This window comes from Cornus florida, unplaced genomic scaffold (genome assembly GCF_030987335.1).
Source record: "Cornus florida cultivar Cherokee Brave unplaced genomic scaffold, ASM3098733v1 CherokeeBrave_3.0.0_Hap2_Chr05, whole genome shotgun sequence".
NCBI lineage: Eukaryota > Viridiplantae > Streptophyta > Magnoliopsida > Cornales > Cornaceae > Cornus > Cornus florida.
Genome location: NW_026775575.1, coordinates 74,793,994 through 74,817,159, shown reverse-complemented (window position 1 = coordinate 74,817,159; position 23,166 = coordinate 74,793,994). Strand labels below are relative to the sequence as shown.

Below are 23,166 nucleotides of genomic sequence, written 5' to 3'. Positions count from 1 at the left end.
TAGACGTTGATGAAGGGATTGGGTGACAAATTGGTCAAAATAGCTAATAATGGTTTATTTAAATGGGGGCATGTGGTTGCTGGCCTTGGCTGTCATCCTCTTTGGTTAAAGGCAAACCACAAACCATCCTCCAGATTTGTCTATGTTAAACCCTACATGTGGCACAGAATAATCTCTCAATGATGTGCCCATTTCCTCACCCCAATTGAATTCTTATCATTCCATTTATATATTCTAATTTTTGTCATTTATATGACACATTTAGCTCACATTTTATTATATGATGCCTTGACTAGTAGCTCTTAAACATTTTTAAGATCTTAATAATTAAAATTGGACATTCATTTTGTTGTTAACAAGGCTTGAATTTTCCACCTTTCACTCACTCTAGAAGGTAGAATGCCCTTGATCTTAGTTATTAAGCTTGGAAAAACACTTGTTTCACTAAATCATGTCCAAGTAAAAATTGTTTGTTAATAGTTAAATGTGCCAACATAAAATATAAGGAAAAAAATGCGTTACTAAATTCAAATATTATTAAGATATCATTATGAATCGGATCATAGTAAGAATATGTTTTGGAGTGTTGAATTGTCTTAGAATTTGAAATTACAGAAAATTTAATTTAAAAATATTTAATTTTAATTCTAATTCTAATACACCCATTTAGTACTTCCAATCTATTAACAATAAGAGGAGTATTAATGCTCCATTTTGTAGAAAAGAAAAAAGTTGAATGGAAGGGAGGTAAGAATGGATGAATGAGACATCCATAGGGAAGTTTTTCTTTCTTTTTGTTGGGTTGGATGAAAGATAAGAAAATAACCTCACAATTTAGATAAGAAAAGATAGAGTTTTAAATTATTTTTATCATTATATTCAATAATATTTATAAAATTGTAAGTAATGAATGATAGTACTGTAATTTAAATTTTATATAATTTAAGATATTATTTTATTTATAACTTCTATAGTACTCCGCAGTTCACTTTTCTTTCCTTTCTCTTCTGTCTATTTTTTAACAAAAGATAAAATATCCCTCTTTTTCTTATTATTATTATTATTATTATTATTTAATTTATACCGAACAAATGAAGGTTTTTTTTTTTTTTTTTTTTTTTTTTTCATCACACGGGTTCTTTCCTTCGTACGGAACAAAGAATAGGCGTTGGAGGGGATGTATCATATGCATGAAGCATGAGAAGGTCCAGATTTGACAAATGAAAGTGCCATTATAATAATTTCTTTGATGACAAAAAAAACTTTAGCAAATTTGGTCATGATGTTTTCCCAAGAAACTTAAGGCGAAAACATCGGTATTTGGTGGTGTGAATGTGTGAAAGTGGAGCAATGTGCCTCTTTTCTTTTTTAAAGAGTAATGGGAACCACTTGAGTGTGTTCATTCATATATTCGGCTTCGTACATTTCTGTTTTTGTGTAATTGATCTAAATAGAATGATGATTGATTAGTGCAACCTCTAAATGTAATTAAACGAGATATTCTATCCACATGTATCCATTACCTCGATTTATACTTGCACCCAAAAATAAAATCAAATAAAATCAAAATATCAATGTATTTATGTATGAACTCCTCATCTTCCCTTTGAATTACCAAACATTCCTAAATATACTTTTTAGACTCGTGAACATGAGAACTAGCTTAAATTCACAATTTATTATTATTTTATTATTAATCTTGTTTTCAAACTTGAATTAACTTAAAAGTAAGAATTATTTTGAACCCAAGACATACAATTCTTTTAAAGTGGTGTTGTACTAGCGCTCTTTGATTGAATTGGTACTTTAAGAGCAAATCATTTCTCAGATTTCTCGCCTAAACAATATTTCTATAAAAATTTATAATAAATATATAAATTTCTCATGTTGCATTTTTTAGAAATAAAAAAATACACTATAAATTTTGTGTTATAAAAATTAATAATATTACGAATGAGACTAATATAATTCAAACACATTTTCTATAATTGAAATTACATTTTTATTATTCCACATAGTCTATAATGGTCATTAATATGTACAAAAATCGAAAACATTTTACACGTACATACATATATTTAGTAGCATAGGAGGCACTCCTGTTTTGATCAAATTTTGAAATTTTCCACTTTTGTGCTTCCGCTCTTGTATTTGCTCTTATTCGATATAACTTAGATTTTAACTCAAGGCAAATAAAATGAGTTAAACTTAAGCTCAATAAGTAAAAATTGATCCAAGTTCAAACTCTTATACCTATACTTGGCTTGAACTCGAGTGAATTCGTTAAGAGTTAAATACAAAAAACACCCCTAAAGTATAATCCACTTATCATTTTCACCTTTTATTTATTTATTTATTTATTTTTTTTTATCCCTAATTAGTACTCACACATACTTATCTCTTATGAGACTTGAACCACTGACCTCCCTTTGAGAAGTAAGAAACTGATACTGCTAGGCCACTAGCCCATTGGTATCATTTTCACCTGACATAAAATAACTTTTTAATGTTTGTTTCGTCCTTTTAGCCTTTTGAAAATGCTTAGGGGTGTGTATTATAGATATCTGATAGTAAAGGGATGTTATGTGCAATATTGTCTGCTTTTGGTTCCCCCAGACCAGATTTTTCAGGAAATCACCCATCCTAGTACTACTCTTGCATAAGCACACTTAGCTGCATAATTCTGATAGCTTCATGGTCATCACGAATTTAAAACGCATTTTGTCTTCCCCCCAAGCAATGTGAGATCTTCACACCCGTAACTTGCCAATGTGGTAGCTCGCCCAATGTCTTGCACCCGCCCATAGAGATCGTCATAATCACCCCTCCATGGGGCCCAACGTTCCAGTTGGCCACACTTTCGATTGGGGTTCTGTCTCTGATACCATTTGTAACAACCCTTGGCTTTTGGTTCCCTAGGAAGTTACCTATCTTGGTACTACTCCCGCATAAGTAGGCTTAAGTACGTAGTTTTGATGGGTTCACAACCATTAAGACTTTAAAACGCGTTGTGTTATATAAGGGTGTTAAACCTACATATAACACTTCACCTTCAACTTTTCCAGGCGATGTGATATCATGACACTCGTAGCTTGCCGGTGTGGTAGCTTTCATATTGTCTCGCACCCGCCCACACATATCATCACAATATTTAACCAACTTTTAAGAATTTCTCTCTATAAATCTCATCTTCAACTAGTGTTTTTCTCACCATACATATTTCCTATAAGTAATATATACACTATAGAATGAAAGAACAAAAATGTACATTAAATAAAATTTTAAAATATACTATCTCATCCTCTTTTGTTTCCTGAAACATTTTAGATTGATCATAATTATAAATAAAATAGATTTTAATAACATTTGTTCTGATATGAAGTCTATGTTGATCAATGTTAGTTTCTCTCCCATCACAATCACTTATATTAAACTCACCTTTTGGTTAGACAGAAATAATAAGAAAAGAGAGAAGATGAAAAAAAAATATATATAAGTGAATGAAAAGAAAATTAATTTTCTAGTATGTATTTGATTACCATAAATTTTTTTCCAAAAACATGATAGGAAAATATTATTTTATAATTTGGATAGCATGAAAGTTACTAGAAAATATTTCTACTTACCGAAATTGTCTTTATTATATAAAATATTAGAATAATAAAATAAAATTGCATTTCATGGGTCCTTCTATACCCAACATGTTGATTCCTTATTTTTAATGTTTAATTGACCCATAATGAGGTTCATGAATAAAAATGTATACAAGTTGAAAAAATGATGAAATTTTCAAGTTAATTCATAACACCCCACCTTGTTTTTATTTTTTATAAGGCAGTCATTATAGTAAAAGGAAGAAGGCTTAAGTGAGTGTACAAGCGTCAATGGGCGTACCCGTTATATAAATTTTTCTTAAAAATAATGAAGTTGTTCATCTACAGTTTTTGGAAACCAATAGAAAAAAGGACGAAGTTCTTATTAACTTGCAGAGTTTTTGGTTTGCAGTTGTTTGAAACCCAGTACAAAAATAATGAAGATGTTGGTGTAATCAAACAAAAGATACGCAAATTATATATCATTTGTATCAACTCAATGTGTTAAGAGTGTTTTGTGTACATGAAAAGTTGCATACGCATTTGTTAGCTTTGGGATAATAGTTTTTTTTCCGCACTTAACCATGTTATTTTAAAAATTCAACTCCAAAAATCAAAATGGTTGACTCAGTTTTCACAATCTTTCTTCTACTTATTGTTCGCTATAGCTCAAGTGAGTCCAATCCAATTTAATTATTTAGGAGGTGTAAAGAGTATATTAATCTAATTGGGTTCATAATTTTAAGGTGGCAAAGTTTGATACGATCCGTTAATACGACTTGAATATAACATAAGTTAAGCAGATTTGTATTAACTTTAAACGGGTTCAGGTCATAAACGGATCGACACTATTAATCCGATTAACCCGTTTAGTTAATCGTGTTGTGCTTGAATTGAGGGATTTAATCCGTATAACCTGTGTTATACCAAATAAACAAATTTATATTTATATTCCAAAATAACTATCTAAAGTTATATTTTACAATATTAGAAATTATTAGTAATTTGGTTGGATTGAAACTTATACGGTATATTTCTACTAGTAGTATTTATTGTTTAATTAAGCATTATTAATAATTTAAATAATATAATATTTAATTTTATTAATTAGGTCATTAAACGGGTTACACATATAACTCGTAAAATGAACAGGTCAAATTAGTGTTCGAGTGGAGTTATTTAGTAAAATACTCTTCAGATCGACACAATAACCCGCGAGTGCGAATTTGCCACCTATAATATAATTCTGATCCTAGTATTTACACACAAAACTTCTCCCAATTCCGCATTTCTTCCCACAATAATAGCAATTCAATATTAAATTCAACGAGACATTCTTGATGGGACAAGGCAACAATCCAAAAACGACGCCGTAAAGTATTCCCTACCAAAAACGCCGTCGCTTTCTCTCACAATCAAATCCAAATCATCAATCAGTTGAATATTACTAATTTTCTAAGCTGTAGTTTTGGTGCTCTCAACAAATAGTAGCAGCAAATCTTTCTGGTCTCCACTCTCCTCCAACGGGAAGCGAAAGTGGGAAGAGATAAAAAAAAAAGGGCAAAAAAAAAAAGGAAAGGAAAGGGAAAAGGAAAAAACTTTTCCTTTTACCAAACAAAAGAAGGAAAGTGAAAGACCGAATTTTTCCGTCGGATTCCCTCACTTTGATCTCACGCTCCTCTGCAGCTCTATTCCCAATTTTCTGATTTGGGTTTTTGAATTCAAGCCGGAAAATTAGTGGGTTTGTTTTGACTAAATTTCAAACAAGGTCAGTGGGTCTCTCTCTCTCCTTGTTTTTGGGTTTTCTCTATGTGTTTGTTATTAGGAGATTCGGTGGCCTTCAAGTGGTTTCGGTTGTATTTCTGGTAGAGATCTTACGTTATTTTTGGTGGGTCTTTGGCCCTATATATTGTTGGCTTTTGTACTCGATAGCTTCTGGTATCTGTTAATTGTTGGGCAAAAACTGGAGCATACAAAGTTCTGTTCCAGCATTTTTGCAACACAGATTCGGTGATTGTGATTACAGAAACTTGTACATTTATTTTTATTTTTATTTTTCATTTCTTTGTGAAAAATTTGGGCTTTTATTGACTCAGAGAGAAAAACCCATTTGGGGATTGGGTGTATTGGCTTGTTTGTATATATTTTGAATATATAGTAGAAGTTCCATTGTTTGGTGGGTTGGAAGAGTCTTGTAGGCTAAGGGTAGTGTTTGTTAACAAAAGGGGTTGTTTATGTTGCCGATTGTGTTGTTGTTTTGAGTGCTGGAGAGATAACCATCTGGCTAGTTTGGAGATCTGGGACTTGTTTAATCTCTTATGCCCCATGAGGACTTTCTTTCCTTCCGAGACATGTAAAGAAACACAGCTCAATGCTTTCAATCCACAGTCATGGCTCCAAGTTGAAAGAGGGAAGCTTTCCAAATTCTCATCACAACCTCCTTCTTCAATGTAAGCTCTACTTTTCAAATTTCTTTCGCAGAGCTACACTTTTTTTTTTTTCCAATTTCATGAAAATCAAATTTTACATATGCATTCATTTTATTTATTTATTTTAATATTGTAGAGAATCTCTCATCAAGGTGCCTGAACCACAAATTCTTCCATTCTATAAACCTGTCAATTATGTAGAAGTTTTAGCCCAAATTCATGAAGAACTTGAGTCATGCTCTCCGCGCGAGAGGTCGAATCTCTATTTATTGCAGTTTCAGGTCTTTAAGGGTCTTGGAGAAGTCAAGCTGATGCGAAGAAGCCTTCGCTCTGCTTGGATGAAGGCAAGCACCGTTCATGAGAAACTTGTCTTCGGGGCCTGGTTAAAGTATGAGAAGCAAGGTGAAGAGCTCATCTCTGACTTGCTTACCTCTTGTGGTAAATGGGCGATGGAGTTTGGACAGATAGACATTGCCTCTGAATTTCCCACAGTTTTTAATGTGAGTTCCACCGGAGCTGTTGCGATGAATGGGAATCAAATTTCAAGAACCGTGTCTTTCCGAATTGGAGATGAGAAAATAGCATGTGACAGGCAGAAGATTGCAGGCTTGTCAGCACCATTTCATGCTATGCTAAATGGTTGTTTCACAGAATCACTACTTGAGGACATAGATTTGTCTGAAAATAATATTTCACCAACGGGTATGAGAGCTATCAATGAATTCAGCCTAACGGGCAATTTAAGTGAAGTCCCCCAACACCTTTTGTTAGAAATATTGGTATTTGCTAACAAATTTTGCTGCGAAAGTCTCAAGGATGCTTGTGACAGGAGCCTCGCTTCTTTGGTTTCATCCAGACATGATGCAGTGGAACTGTTGGAATATGCTCTTGAAGAGAATTCCCCTGTCCTTGCTACATCATGTTTGCAAGTGTTTCTACATGAACTTCCAGACAGTCTAAATGACAATCGGGTAGTTGAGCTATTAAGCATTGCTAGTAAGCAACAAAGATCAATCATGATAGGACCGGCCTCATTTTCACTCTACTGTTTGTTAAGTGAAGTAGCCTTGAACCTGGATCATAGATCAGACAAAACAGCTTGTTTCTTGGAAAGGTTAGTAGAGTCTGCTGAAACTAACCAGCAGAGATTAGTGGCATACCATCAATTGGGATGTGTTAGGCTTTTGAGGAAAGAATATGATGCAGCCGAACAGCTCTTTGATGCTGCTTTAAATGCAGGCCATGTTTACTCTGTTGTTGGTTTGGCCAGACTGGCTTACATTAAGGGCGATAAACTTCAGTCTTATGAAAAACTTACCTCTGTAATTTCCGCCTTTACTCCACTCGGATGGATGTATCAGGAAAGGTCACTATACTGTGATGCTGATAAGAGGTGGGATGACCTTGAGAAAGCAACTGAATTGGACCCAACACTTCCTTACCCCTACATGTATCGGGCTGCATCCTTGATGAGGAAACAAAATGTTCAAGCTTCCCTTTCTGAAATAAATCGGATTCTTGGGTTCAAACTTGCATTAGAATGCTTGGAACTCCGGTTTTGTTTCTATCTAGCAATTGAGAACTATGAAGCAGCCATTTGTGATGTTCAGGCAATTCTTACACTTTCTCCGGATTACAGAATGTTTGAGGGACGGGTTGCAGCATCCCAACTTCGTACTCTCGTGCGTGAACACATCACAAATTGGAAAACAGCAGATTGTTGGCTGCAATTGTATGATCGATGGTCTTCAGTTGATGATATTGGATCTCTCTCTGTAATTTACCAGATGCTTGAATCTGATGCAGAGAAAGGAGTTCTATATTTCAGGCAGTCTTTGCTTCTTCTTAGGTAAGTCTCAGTTTGCTTTCTTCTTTTGCACATATGAATTGCTTAAATCTTTTCTAAGGTTTCAGAATCTTTAAAATTTTCAGGATGTAGTCATTTCCTTGGCTTGCTATTTAAAACCATGTGAATTATTCATGTTTCTCAGCATAAAAGGGTATAAGTCATCATGTATGAATATCCCGAATGTTATTAAGAATGTCCCAGCCATTTGAGAAGTTCTGAAGTAATTATTGGCAAGTTACTAAGTTATTTTGTCTGAATCCAAAATAGCAACATTTCTTTTTCCTATAATATAAGGGGCTCTTCTCACTATTGATGACTGGATGTCACAACCATGCATGTAAGTTCAATAATGATTTTGAGTTTGGAATCTTTTTCTACTCAAAAGATGGTACAACATATGCACTATGCCTTATTCTTGCCAGCCGATTGAAAAAAATTTGCATTCTCCATAGTTATTATTTATGTTTTATCAGTGTTCATGGACTTGTTAATTGTTTATATTTTGAGCAGCATAAATTGTTAAATGATCCATTTATTGTTGCTTCAAGACTCCTAGTTAATGCAAATTTTCAAAATTTATATTTACTCCTAGATATACCTTTTAGAGATAAGTAATTCATGTAACCCGAATTCATTGCTATGCTTGCCTTCCCCTAATTTTTCTTTTTAATCAATAACATATGTTTAGAATAAATATAGAGACGTTGCAGAAGGTTTCCAGAACTTATATGGTTTTTAAAATTATCCTCGTCAGCTTCTTAGGCTTCGTATGTTACCACTTGCATCCTCTGCTTTTGGAATGTAAGCCGTGTTTATCCTTAACCAAAAATATATGTATTAACATCAACAATAGAAAGACATTAGTAATCCAATTATATAATTAGTCAAAATCTAATCTAATGTTTATGCTTTTTTTTTTTATAAGTTTAATCTCGTGTTTATGCTTTGATCAGATTGAATTGTCCTGAAGCAGCCATGCGTAGTTTACAGTTGGCTCGCCAGCATGCATCAAGTGAATATGAACGTTTGGTTTATGAAGGATGGATTTTATATGATACGGGTCATTGTGAGGAAGGCCTGCAGAAGGCAGAGGAGTCTATTAACCTTAAGAGATCTTTTGAGGCCTTTTTCCTTAAAGCATATGCATTGGCTGATTCTATTCAAGATTCATCTTGTTCATCTACCGTTGTATCACTTCTTGAAGATGCCTTAAGGTGCCCCTCTGATCTGCTTCGCAAAGGGCAGGTATGGTTTTTCAATCACCCTAAAGTTGCCAAGGTTACATCATTCAAAGACAACTAACATAATATGCTGAAAAACATAAGGTGTTTTGTGTTAAGATTAAACTGGTATTCTTGTGCTATCCAATAGAAGGTTACTGCATATTGTCAGTGATAAAAAATAAGTTGTAAATGACAATAGGATTTATGGAATCATATATCACTCAGAGGAGAGTAAATAGGTGAGGGGCGGGCCTCGGCGGAACGGTAAGGTTGCTCCATTGTGACCTAAAGGTCACGGGTTCAAATCGGGTAGCAGCCTCTCTGCATGCAGAGGTAAGGTTGCGAACGTCTAACCCTCCTCAGACCTTGCGGTGGCGGGAGCCTCGTGTACTAGGCTAACCCCAGGAGGGTGAATAGGCCAACTCAATTTATGCTTAATTACTGGCCAATTCAAATTACAATTCAATTAATCCTATTGATTGACCAAATAACTCCTCTAGTCAGGGAATTCCTCCATGTTATGCTCAAAATCAGAGTTTGTACAAGTTGAGCGATTGACTTTCGTTCTGCAACATGGAATGAAATTGATCTCGCAGCTTCCTATGTTGGACTTTTTCGTGTGGGAATCCTTCGCCCCTTTAGTTTAGTGAAGCCAAAAAGCCCTCTACTTATGGAACCCTATATTCTTGTTCAAGTACGCCTGCTGACGCCTTGCTTTTTCACAAGTGGATGGGAGATTCTTGCTCTTAGCCTTCCTTTGGGAAGTCCTTGAGTTTAAAAGGAAGAAGCGTTATAGTTTGATACTCCATTTCATAGTTGCAGGGGGGTGGTCCATCAAAAACCTCAATTCCTGTCCTCAAAGAGCCTCACGCTTTGGCGCGAAGGAAAAGGTCTCGTTTAATAAAAACTTTGTAATTTGGCTAAATCGCTTCTGGTCAACACAAAGTGAGACCACAAAATGGAATCTTTCATCTTTATGGATTGAGCTCCTAGTGAACAATTAATCAACCAACCATTAAAAGCAGCCAGGCAGAGCATAAAGGACACAAGATTTTAGGTGGAAACCCAATGGGGAAAAATCAGGGGATCCCACATAAACATTTGCAGTCTCACACTGAAGAAGTAGAGGATGTACAACTTTATTGCCACTTATGGTGTCATCCTAGACTTAAAGCCTTACTTCGGACATGCAATTTTATTCCTGATCACGCTCACTGCTGCAAGTCTAGTTGTTTCTATCCATGTCAAACCCAATATCTCTGCATGACCTGCCATCTAGTGACAGTGATTGCTAGCTAATAGTCGGTTTCTCACGAACCATGCACTCATTACCGTGAACGGAGCGGTGTTGAACAATCTTTTGATATATGCTTGTAAGCTTTGAATGGCTTGATTACACAACTTCAAGAATCTAAGGAAAAAGTCAAGAGGCGAAATCACAAAGAAGATCATAAGAAAGAAAAAGAAAATGTAAAGGGCTTTGTTCAACAATGGTGTAACAATTTAACCCAGGCTATTTAAAAATCAAAATGTTCATTAATCTCATATATTACTTCCCTCTGTAAGCCATTTTGCTCCTTATTTTCATTTTATTTCGAGAATCTAGACTACATTTTTTTTTTGTAGTTTTTGGAAAGGCTTGTGTAATTTGGAAAAAAATAAAAATAAATAAGACACTGGTCTGGTTATGAAATCTTGTACCTACCAGAATCTTGCCATGCTTGACTGGTTGGGAAAATTAAAGCTCAATCAGTCAATAGGCTTCTTATCATCAATCATTTGGTTCACAATGCTAGTTTGATCAATCTGTATTGATTAGTTGGATTCTCAATTCAATCAATCGAGTAGCTATTGATCACATCAAATTGGTTCTCGTAAAATTTGGATCCAGAACAGTACCTACTCAATTTATTAAGTGGGTTAATGATGTCATACTTTGGTCCAAATAATAAAGTCACCAGTCACCTAGGCCATAATTCTCTAAGTTACTTTACCCAGTGTGCACATACAGTAGGGGTGGCAATTGGATGGCTTATAAATGGGCGGGTCCTAAACCCGCTAACAACCCATTTATAGCGGTTCATAAATGGGGTCGGGTATTAAATGGGCTGGTCAACCCGTATTCAACCCGATGACTCAAACTTTTCTTTAGCCACAAATTATTCAGTTATTGAGCAAGCAGATGTGTTCATACCTGCCCCAATGATCAGAATTTGGGTCGACCTGGATCCAACCAAAAAATTCTAATCCGATTTTAAAACATAAAAACTTCAACCTTGTGTCATTTATCTCATCTAACTAACCTTTGAAAATCTGTATTAAATAAAAGAAAAAACATAAAAAAAAAAAATTTTTTTTTTTTTTTTTTTTTTTTAAGGATTTCCCTCCCTTTTTTCTCTTGTTCATCCACCAGACTTTACAATTCTACAACAACAAACATATGCAATTCTATAATAACAAACATCATCCACCTAATCAATTAACAAATACAATTCACCTGCAAAATATATATACACACACACAAATACAGGGGGAAGTCCCCATTTTTATTGGACAGAAATAACCATTAAAATTTGACAGCTCATTAAAAATCATGGACATCATTGTAATTTCAAAACCTTTTCATCACCCCACCCACCTATTCTTTCTCTTTCTATCTCTTGACGTCCTCTCTCTCTCTCAAACTGCCGTTACCGCCACCACCATCGCCACCAACACCACCATCACTAAGCCGACGTGTACCGGCATCACCACCACCAACACACTCCGTCAGCTTGCTCCTGTCTCTACTACCAGCACCCACCTATTCTTTCTCTCTCTATCTCTTGACGTCCTCTATCTCTCTCAAACTGCCTTTATAAACACCGACCTGCCACCACCACTGCCACTGCCACCGCCACCGCCATAAATAACTTGTCACCGCCACCACCATCACTAAGCCGATGTGTACCGGCATCGCCACCACCAACACACTCTGTCAACTTGCTCCTGTCTCTGCTACCACCACCACATTCCGGCTGTGATGAATAAATCAGACAACCCTTGCCGTGATCAGCCAAGTCATCGCCATGAACTTAAAGAATCACCTGCGACAATCCTCCAGGTTAGGCTTCCAGTGACACCAATCTAGGTTATCACAAGGTCAATATAGTACACAGTTCTGGTGAAATAGATCGGGGCAAAGTACATCGCCGGCGTCGATGGTGGTGTTGGATGGGTGGTGGTTGTTTTTTTTTTTTTCTTTTTTTTTTTCTTTTTTGTGGATTTTGGTTGTGGGTAATGGGTCCTTTTAATGGTGCCTATCGGGGTGGAGATGGTGGCGGTGGTTTGGGGGTGAGGATGGTAGTGGTTGTGGGGGTGCGGATGGGGTTTGTGGTTGACTGGTCGTGGTTGTCGAGTATGTTACATGGATTCGTCAAAAGTAGTGAAGTACCCATGTCAGACACATATTGTTCGGACATGGGCATGGGATATGTGTCTGACACTTTTGGGTGGACATGTAGTTAGAACCATATCCAATCATTCAATTATATTATATTATTAATTTAAAATGAGTTAAATGCCTATATTGAACACTATATTAGATAAAACATTACTTTACTCTAGCAAACAAAATAAAATAATTAAGTAAAATGAATATTTAGCAATGTCCATGTGTCTTTTTGTTTAGAGATTTAACACGTTTGATGCGTGGATACATACCCGTGTCCGACACACATACCCGAGTCCAGGTAACATAAGTTGTCGGGATGGGGATGTGGTGAAAGAGAGCAACAAAAGTCACGATTGGTTGTGAAAAAAAAAAGGTACCCAAAATTCTTTGATTAGCGGGCGGGTTTGGGCAGGTTAGCGCGGTTTGGCATAAATTGCCACCCCTAATATACAGTCCTTTGAAAAAGCAGTTCATTTTGATGAAGTACTTTGCATATCCACCTTCACTTTCAAATCACAAATTCTTCAATCTTGAACAACTAAGTTTGTGACTCAATTTGATGACCAAATTTTATCAGTTTTGATTATGATCTTTGTGAGTTTTTATCACTGAGCATGCCAAGCTAGGAAGCACGGACACTCCAAAATGGTCGAAGAATCCGTGTCCGACACGCTTCGGACACGCCCTGACACGTGTCGGACACGCCAAAAAACGTGTCTGGAATTTTTTTATTTTTTTAAATTTTCGGACACGCCACGGACACGGCTCAGACAGCTCGGACACGGCTCAGATACGGCTCGGATACACTTTTCTGGATTTTTTTTTTTTTTTTTTTTTTTTTAATTTTTAATGCTGATATGTTCTATTTTTTGTTTTGTACTACCCTAAAGATGCCGATATATATATATACTAACCTAAAGATGCCACAATTCGCCGTGTCCGTGTCCTAAAGATGCTGATATATATATATATACTAACATATCAGTGATATATATATATATTCCAACCTAAACATATCAGTGTTTTTTTTTTTAAATTATTAATGCTGATATATATATATAGATATATATATATACTATTCGCCGTGTCCGTGTCCTAATTTTTTTGGATTTGCCGTGTCGCCGTGTCCGTGTCGTGTCGTATCCGTGTCCCGTATCCTTGTCCGTGCTTCTTAGATGCCAAGTCTTGACTCTGTCCTAAGACTTTCCACATTGAGTCCTTAATAGTTGGAGTCTGTTTGAAAAGAACTTGTGGTCTGCCCTGCTTCTGGTAACCCACCTAGTATATTCTAGTTTGGAACTGGCTCCAAGTTCTAGTTGATCCACATTCAACTAGATTTAGTTGATACAAGTTCTAGTGGAAATAGGAGTAGTAATTTACAATTGCTATATATATATATATATAATATTTATGATATAAGCTTGTATGTAAGTCTGTGATTTTTGGACCTTCCTATGTCTAACCCGATCCTTATTTTGATAAGTGTGTCCGTGAAACAATAAAGAACCAGAACCTGAGGATCTGATACAAAGTTGCACAAGGTCCACTGATTTAGACCTATAAGGGGGGAGGTGAATGGGTCTTGTACAACAAATAAAAATTATTTTTCCGTTATTCTGATTATGGTTTGTGTTTAACTGAATAAACTAATTTCTTGAAAGTTTGGTTATAATTTTATCTATTTATATATAGTGTTTAGAATTTTTATGCATAGGAGTAACCCAACTCAAAGCTAACCCGAGGTCAGCCTGATTTCTCGGCCCAATTTTTCTAACCTGAGTAAAAAAAAAAAAATGAGCGCGGGTTGGGCTTGGGTTGAAACTCGGATTAGGTTGCTTGGGTTGAAGGTTTTATACCTTAGGTTAAGCTTGGTTGATCCCTCAACCAGAGTTGCACTGCTAATCACAAGAGGCATAGAGGAGCTGCTAAATCAGAACACGGTGATATAGGGGAGGGAAGGTAAACTTAGATATATATATTTTTTGGTAAGTAAGATTTTATAAAAGGCGCTCAAAAGGGGAGTACTCCCAACGTATGCAATTTTCTGTAATGCATGATCGAGTGGAATATCAAAATAAGAGTTAAATCACTGCTCACAACTACAGAATTAGGGGAAGTTATCTGCTAATCCAACAACTGGTAATCAACATGTAGCCAGCCATTATAAAATTTAGTGTCCCCTCCATTGTAACAACATACGGAAACAAACTAAGTTCTTCTTAGAAAAATGCGTTAAGTGGTTATTATTGATTAAAAAGAGGGGATTATGGGTACTGGAATACATCACGCATGCGGCCACTCAAGTGGTGTGTCTATAATGACCATTTCACATGGCACCTTTCTGACAATGTCAATGATTGCCATCAATTAATCTCTTTATGAGCATATATCCTATGAATCTGTGATTCAACTTAATTGGAACTTGTGATATATATCCTTGCTTGGGAACCACATCAAAGTGTGGCATGTTGGTCCCTTGGGAGGTTAGGGCATGCGATCCCTTGCTCAATTGTGACGAGAGCAAACTTCTCTAACACCCAGAGTTTCGCATCTGGCTTACGTTATCTCCATAACCATGCACTCTCCTAATTTTAATTATTTTATGTTGCACCTATCTCCATATTGAATTTTCATCTTCTGACTTTACAACATCTTGCCCACCCAAGTAATCTACAGGGCTCATGCACCCTAATGGATGCAATATGTTCCTGAATTTGAAGTGGGCCCGAGGTCGCTTCATCAAGGTCTGCACAGGGTGTGTTGTGAGTCTTGTGACCTCTGGGTTGCATCACAGTCCCCAAGATGATATTAAGGGTTTGATAGCTTGGCTGTTGAGGTTCAAGGTTTTCTTAGGTGTAATGTGATGCCAGTCACAGGGTCGCAACTTGTCCAATTTTAGAGGAAGACGCCATGTTCTCTGCCACACATGTTTGTCATACGGCTCTTTCTTTGCCTCGCCTACACATATTCTCCTGTGTCTTGCTTGTATCTCCACCTGTCAAGTGCTTTGCTACATGAGCCAACTAACACAAACATCCTTTCACACTATTGGACTCTTATAAAGAGGGAGAATCCCTCCTGTCATCTCTCAGGTTGAGAAAACATAGTGGTCTCCTTGGGGATTCTCGACTGCTCCCAATCAGCAGTACTCTCTCTCTCTCTCTGTACAAGCCCACCTCAGCCTTCTCCCAAGATCTATTAAGATGTTACATGTAATACCTTTATTATCAGAAACTCTAGCTAAACACCGACAAAATGGTAGAATTCAACTTATGCTTTACTGGAACAAAATTAATAAAAAAAGGATTTTGATTCCCATGATAATTGACTTTATTACTAACAAAAAGCTAGAGAGATGATAGTTGAGGAGAACCCTTTATGTTCAAAATCCAAGCTACAAAATATTTTGTCACAGCATTAGGCAACCAACATTTTGTTGAAAATCAAGTGCACAAACATCAGCGCAGTAAAGAGTAAGAAATCAATTAAATTATAAAGAAATCCGCCTAATGTATTTAGGGTTGAACATTTCCAGGGCCTCAAGGATGAAGGAACCAATAGGTTCTCAGAGAACATTTCAGAACCTATTTCCCAGAGCTAAAACATTTTAGCATTAAATAAATGATCATTATGAAGGTCAAAACTAGATAGTTACATACAACCCCAACTCACCCAAAAGGGTGGGGGCGAGGAAGATAAAAGAAAGGGCTAGAAATTGAGTTTATTTTATCCTATAATGTTTGGCGGATATCATCGAAGTTATAGTGCAAACCATTTTACCACATAGTATTATGGCTAAAGCTGCAAAATGAACCAACTGAGCCAAGCTTAAGATTCTTTGAGCTTGGTTTGTTCAATTCTTGGCTTAGGTTAAGCTCAAATTGGACTTGTTATCCGCTCAACTCGTGATCTCGTGAAACATAGATAATTTTATATTTTATTACATTCTTGATCAATAAACTGGTATGGAACTTTTTAAAACTAGAATGTAACCCTATCAGACGTGTTCATAAGCCAAACGATCCAAGCCTACCATTGTTCTAGTTCAAAAACAAGTTCAGAGGCTGTTTGAGCGGAGTTTGTTTATTTTATGAATGAACACGAACTGAGACTTTGACGAGCCAAGGCCAAGTTGTTCCGACTGTTCATTCATTAGCCTATTTATGGCTAAAGAAATATATGGCATATCTTATCCTTGTATGTGATCTTCCTTTCCAAGTAGATGTTGGCATTTGTATATAAAAGTAGCATACATTGTTCAGAAGAAACTAACTGCCTTACGAGATTTTTGGGACATGTTCATCAACATTTACTGTTAATGTCGGTCATGCTGAAACAAGTAAATCAGGCAACCAATGCGACAATAAAGTGACCAATAGATGTATTCGTGTGGGGTCTACATGGTGTCGTCTCAGCATTGCATATTGTTCACCTTCCATTCACATTGGTTGGTTAGTTGGCCTAGTTTTTCACTTTGAAAAGAAGTTTCCTCGGGTGTTATCGGTATAATACCATACACTAGCTGATATAAGTTGAGCATTTCAAAAGTAAAACTGAAGTAGTTAACTGATATATTGAACTTCATTACATGATAACTTTGGCCACTTCATCAGCTTGAATATGTACGTCTTTATTATTGGTCTTAATAGGATGTCAACTACTGCTTCCCCTATACCTCAAATGGAGAGAGTTTTTTTGTTTCAATCTGCCAGTACTGACTCTAAGAAGTCACCACATGTGCAGATAGTGGCATAGCACTTCTATGTGCTTGTTGATGAAACTAAATATTGAGATAGGTAATTCTGACAGTAGGATTCGCCTTGTGGACTGTCAAAGGCGCCCCAGTTTTCAATTTTATGTTGCTTGTAAAATGTATAAGATGTTTCTTCTTCTTATATTTATTTTTCTTTTTTTAATAAGTAAAAATGATACAAACTAATTTTAAGAAGTCAAAACCTTTCTATCTATCGAAAAAGAAAAGGGAAGAAGAAAGAAAAGAAGACCAGATTTTCTGTTTGGAGTTCATATGTGATATAAGAAGCATGGATACAGACACGGACACGATACAACATGGATACGTCAACACGTAATATTCTAAAACAGTAGGACACAGACATGGCATGGACACGGCTAACATAAGTATAAAATTTCATTTATATCTATTGAATGATACAATCATTGAACTTTATTATAGTTTTATTTTTCTTCCTTTAGAGGTTGAACATTTGATATATGTTTGTAATGTTATTTTCAGGACTACCGTGCGTTTATTTTATATTGGATAAAGAGTGTAGGATGTGTTGGTTGAGTGTCTAGAATGTGTTGACCAAGTGTCTGAGATGTGCCGGTCAAGTGTCAAAAATAATAAAATTTATTTTTAAATAATGGGCACGACAACAAAGTGTCGGACACGTGTGTAAGAGTGTCCATGGAGTGTCGGTGTCCGACACGGCACCGGACATGAACATGGCACCTCCATAGTAGTGTCCATGCTTCTTAGTATGTGAAAAATGGGTAAAGTAGGGAAACTCCTTGCATCTAGACTCTCTCCAATTATCCACCGAAAGATGCCTATTATGGCCTAACTTTATGATGTTAAGGCCTGTATGTATTATATCAAATGTATCCTTCTCGCAGTGGCATCAGAGTAAGGGATTCTTTTATGTTGTATTTGTTGATCTGAAAAGAGAAACTCTGTCTGAATAATATAGAACGGAGAGAATTTTGTGGTTGAGTTATGAAATATTATTGCCATCAATTTCTTAAATGGCTTAAAATCACGAAGGGTCTTTTTATGAAAGCCTGTTTCTGTGACATAACTATGACTTGGTATGCTGGGATATATGTATGTCCAGGTGTCACCCGCGTCCTGTCATCATGATTTCAATTTCTATCGATATGAACCTGGGCTCATGTGATGGCAAGTGATTTGATTATTCCTCTTTATCGAGGAAATTATATTCTAAAATCTGTGTTTATTTGCTATTTCAGCTACAATATTGAACAAGATCCTGGTGATCTATTTGTTCATCAATCCTGAACATTCTTTCCACCACAACTGTTCAGATATAGGTGATAATCTAAACTACATGTAGCTTACCAAATGCTGTAATTGCAGAGTGACAACATTTAAAATTGAATAGTGAGGCTGAAGGGGAAAAACACAAACAAGGACTGCGTAGAGTTAACTGACTGGTAGTCCTAGAAGTGATTATTTAAGAGTAATTCACCAATGTGTGGCTAGCCAGTCAAATAGTTAAATTGTTGAATGGTGATCACATATTCACTTCCATCAGCTTCTCACATGATGTATATATAATTGTAATTAGAACTTAGATTTCCAACATTGTCTAACTTTCTTCTGATCCTTGTTTTCTTTTGCCAGGCTTTGAACAATCTTGGAAGTGTTCATGTTGACCGTGGGAATCTAGACTTGGCAGCTGATTGCTACATCAATGCCCTTAAAATTCGGCACACCCGAGCCCATCAGGGCCTTGCCCGGGTCCATTTTCTCAGAAATGATAAGAATGCTGCCTACGAGGAAATGACAAAACTGATTCAAAAGGCTCAGAACAATGCATCTGCCTATGAGAAGAGGTCAGAGTACTGTGAACGTGAACGCACAAAAGCAGATCTAGAGATGGTCACTTGTTTGGATCCCCTCCGTGTTTACCCTTACAGATATCGAGCTGCAGGTTAGAAAATTTTCCTTCACTTCCCTTACTTGTGTAAACTTTTATGCTATCTAAATGATGCTGATGTCAAGCATGCATGAGACATTAGTCTCCGGCAAAGTGGACTTCTGTTGGTCTGGAGTGAGGGTTCTTTGAACTCTGGAGATATGCAACTGCGTAGCACCTTTGCACTAGTGCACAACCCACCTATTGATGGTTTTGCTTGAAGCGCTGCGACCTGTCTCTGAATTTAATGAGGTGTCCCAAGCTTCAATCATCTTCTTGGCAATTCTTCTAATGATTGCCGATAAGTTATAGGAAAAGATGAATCTAATGGAAGAAATTGGTAGTAAAAATAGAAAAAATTTACTTTTTCATCAAAGTGACAACAAAAAAACTTGCATACAAGTTACTAGTATTTATTCTCTTTCTTAGTCAGCAATAAAGAGTAAACCTCTATGACCTTATGTGTGTTGTATGTAATAAGTTATATCTGTAGTTTGCAAACTTTTAGCTATATACAAGTAGCGTGAATAATTCTCCATCTATTCCTGGGATTTTCAAATGGTTTAACGCTTCTGGAGTGACATCATATGCTTATTCCTATTAAAATATAGTGTTTTCCCTGTTGACCTCTTTTTCATTCCCACGCCCTCCCAATTATCTTCCTAACAAACAGACAAACACAAGAAAACAAAAGAAATCTATTTCTGGTTAGATTTCATGTGCTTCTGACTCCCTGCGTTTTTATGATATTATTGTAAAATTGATATTTGAAGTCTTCATCTTCCCAAGTCCCAGACAGTAGGCTGAGTATATTGTCTATATACTTGTATTCATTCTAGATCAGATAATGCTGGAGCTTCTGATTGGAGAATTTCACCTCCCACTTCTTCAGGGGGGAAAAAAAAAATCCCTGGCTAGCGATACAATCAAGTCATGAATAATATAAATTCGAGGTCATCAGACCATCCTTTATTTTAACTAAGTACGTGCATGAAGCTGGCTGCCATATCAATTTTGTTTATCATGTCTACGAAAAAGTTCTTTAGAGATAACGTAGCTAATGTAGTTAAAGAGTGTTCAAATATTTTGTAGTGGTTCTTCTTCAGCTAATTATTATGGATCCCTTTATGTATACATTAGCTTATTGAAACTGGATCTTTTGGTTTGGACAGTGCTGATGGACAACCACAAGGAGAAGGAAGCCATAGCTGAACTATCCAGTGCAATCGCATTCAAAGCAGACCTTCACCTTCTACACTTGCGGGCTGCATTTCACGAGCATATTGGTGACGTTTTTGGTGCTCTGCGAGACTGTCGAGCTGCCCTTTCAGTTGACCCCAACCATCAAGAGATGCTGGAACTTCACAGCCGTGTAAACAGCCAAGAGCCGTAAAACCAGGAAAGAAATCTAAAGATGGAAAGAAATATATTGAAGTTGTATCACTGGTATGTACTGGTGAGCAATGTGCATGTAACATTAATGTTGAATCTCTTTTTATTTTATTTTATTTTTCTTTTTCTGTTAATTTTTATAAAATGTTTGGAAATTTTTGGTTATATAATTTAATCTATTTCAAATTACCCATATCTTTTCTTTTCGTTTTCTTTTGCTTGCAATGTGATGGGAGAGGTGAAACAATGTTGGAGTTATATTTCTCTATCATTACAATGAAGTTGTATTTCAGACATTCACAGTGAACACAACGCGAGACTCATCTCATCTCAGTTTCATTTATTTTGAAAACCATTCGATGCATTGCATTTATAACAGTTTCATTTGTAAAAGAAGAGAGAATATTATTTAGACTTATTTCTTAAATCAAAGAATAGGGGAAGAAATTTTTATCCATTTGATAAACCGGATAAGATCAACAGTGAATCCCATTCACTTTATTTTATTAACACAAGTCCGCCACTCCAACCATTATTCACTGGATCCCACCCACTTTATCAACACAAGTCGACCATTTCTACCATTATTGCAACCGAAATGGTTGCTTTCACTTCAGATGTTTGATTTTACACATTGGATTCAGCAACTTCTGAATGTGGCTAGACCGACGGGAAATCGATCAGATCAATAAGACCACGAGCGGAAAGGTTACTACTCCCACACCGGAACATCAGATGAGATTGAGAGTGGGGGATTATAGGTTTGGCAAGCTCCATCTTTCACTTACCCAATTCATATTCCGGTCTGATGAGATTGAGAGTGGGGGATTATAGGTTTGGCAAGCTCCATCTTTCACTTACCCAATTCATATTCCGGTCTGGTCCGGTATGGAATGAACTTATAATCTATAATCTGATGATCGAGTCGATTCCATGATTATAAGTTCATAACCCTAGCCCATTCCCATTTTGGGCGGAACGGATCTACTAATTCTTTGATTCCAGTTAGTAAGAGGGATCTTGAACTAAGAAATAGACCCGCACGACTTGACCAGTGATTTCACCAGTCATTCTCTTATTATATGGCCACAATGATCCTAACCTCATGGAACAGCTAAACCAATTTCATGGTGGTAGATTTTTGCTTTCAATGTGGTTCATAGTAAAAGACTCTGCACTTATATGCTACATGGTTGGACCATTAAAGTGATCAACGATCATTGTTTTTTGAGATATGAATTATGTTTAACATAGTTAGGTTAAATATAGGAATTTATGAATGGAACCTAATTTGTTTTTGGAAAATATGGAACCTAATTGATTTATTATGTCATAGTCAACATAATCCTCTATCACCGCAACCTTTAAGTTAAAACTCTTCATACTTTAAAGTGAAAATAATAAATATACTATATACTACAGTAGTTACTATATATAGCCATGATTCAGACATGTTAATGAGTGGTCTCTTATCTCATTTTTCTCTGGATATATAATGGCAGGGTGTTTTATTCTTTTTAAACTTTTGCTTATTCCATTCACTCAATCTTGTAACTTCTACTCTTATTTTGGGTATAACTTGTAACTCTTATCTTTGGGAGGTTAGTTGTCACAAATCTCATCCCTACTTGTGTATATATATATATATATAGTCATCTTCCTCCTTAAGGGTAGGATGGTTAATATTTAAGTACCATAATTTTTCACTTAAATAATTTTTCACTTAAATATATACATATTTACAAATTTTCTAAAATTTTCTACACTATTAATTTTTACAAACTCTTCAATGTTCGAAAATCATCAATCTCTCCACAACACTGTACTTTCTTAATTAATCTTTTATATTATTGAAATGAATATATACAAAGAGATATGAAAATTAGCATATGTGTGGTAGAGTTTCTAAATGTATATATATATACATATACCTAAACATATTCCTATTCATTTTTTTTTTTTTTTCATTTTTTCATTTTTTATACTAAAATTTTTAAACTATGGGCTTAGTGGGATTGAATGGTATTCTTCCCCCATAAATTCTTTTTATTTGAATTAAATTTCTAGAATTTCACTAAAATTTTAATAATATCTTATTGAATTTCCAGTAAAGCCCCTCTATAATAATATTATGGCTCTGTAACTGTTCCCCACTACCGCAAAATAGGGATGGGAGTCGGGTGGGTCTAACCCGAGTAACCCGACTCCCGCCCAAAGTTATACGGGAATGGGCAAGATCATTTGAGACCATAGGATGGGACTGAGTTTAAACTTTGGGGCCCGAATTTATTTTGGGCTGGTTTTGGGCAAAAATCTTAATAACTCAAGAAACCCGAAATACAACGATATTTTATACTCCATTTTTATATAAGACTATAAGTAAAATAAAGTTAAATTCATGATATTCACCTAACTTTGTTACTGTGACACGTTTATTTTTATAAAGGAAAAACTTATAATAATTGAATTTTAATTTAGGAAACAAAATATTAAAGAATATCAACTATTGAGTTGTTTCCAAGTTTTTATTATGGGAACTTTTTAAACCGTGTTTTTTTTGGATGGTA

General features: G+C 35.8%; 1 protein-coding gene across 1 annotated transcript; it reads left to right on the top strand.

Moving 5' to 3' along the window:
• The first annotated feature begins 5,056 nt into the window (after positions 1–5,056).
• On the top strand, positions 5,057–20,792 carry LOC132306883 (ETO1-like protein 1). The gene is made up of 5 exons (XM_059804464.1): positions 5,057–6,043; positions 6,159–7,871; positions 8,825–9,116; positions 18,913–19,222; positions 20,380–20,792. Exons 1-5 carry the CDS (start codon positions 5,919–5,921, stop codon positions 20,598–20,600), a joined length of 2,661 nt encoding a protein of 886 aa, XP_059660447.1. The 5' UTR covers positions 5,057–5,918; the 3' UTR covers positions 20,601–20,792.
• The last annotated feature ends 2,374 nt before the right edge of the window (positions 20,793–23,166 follow it).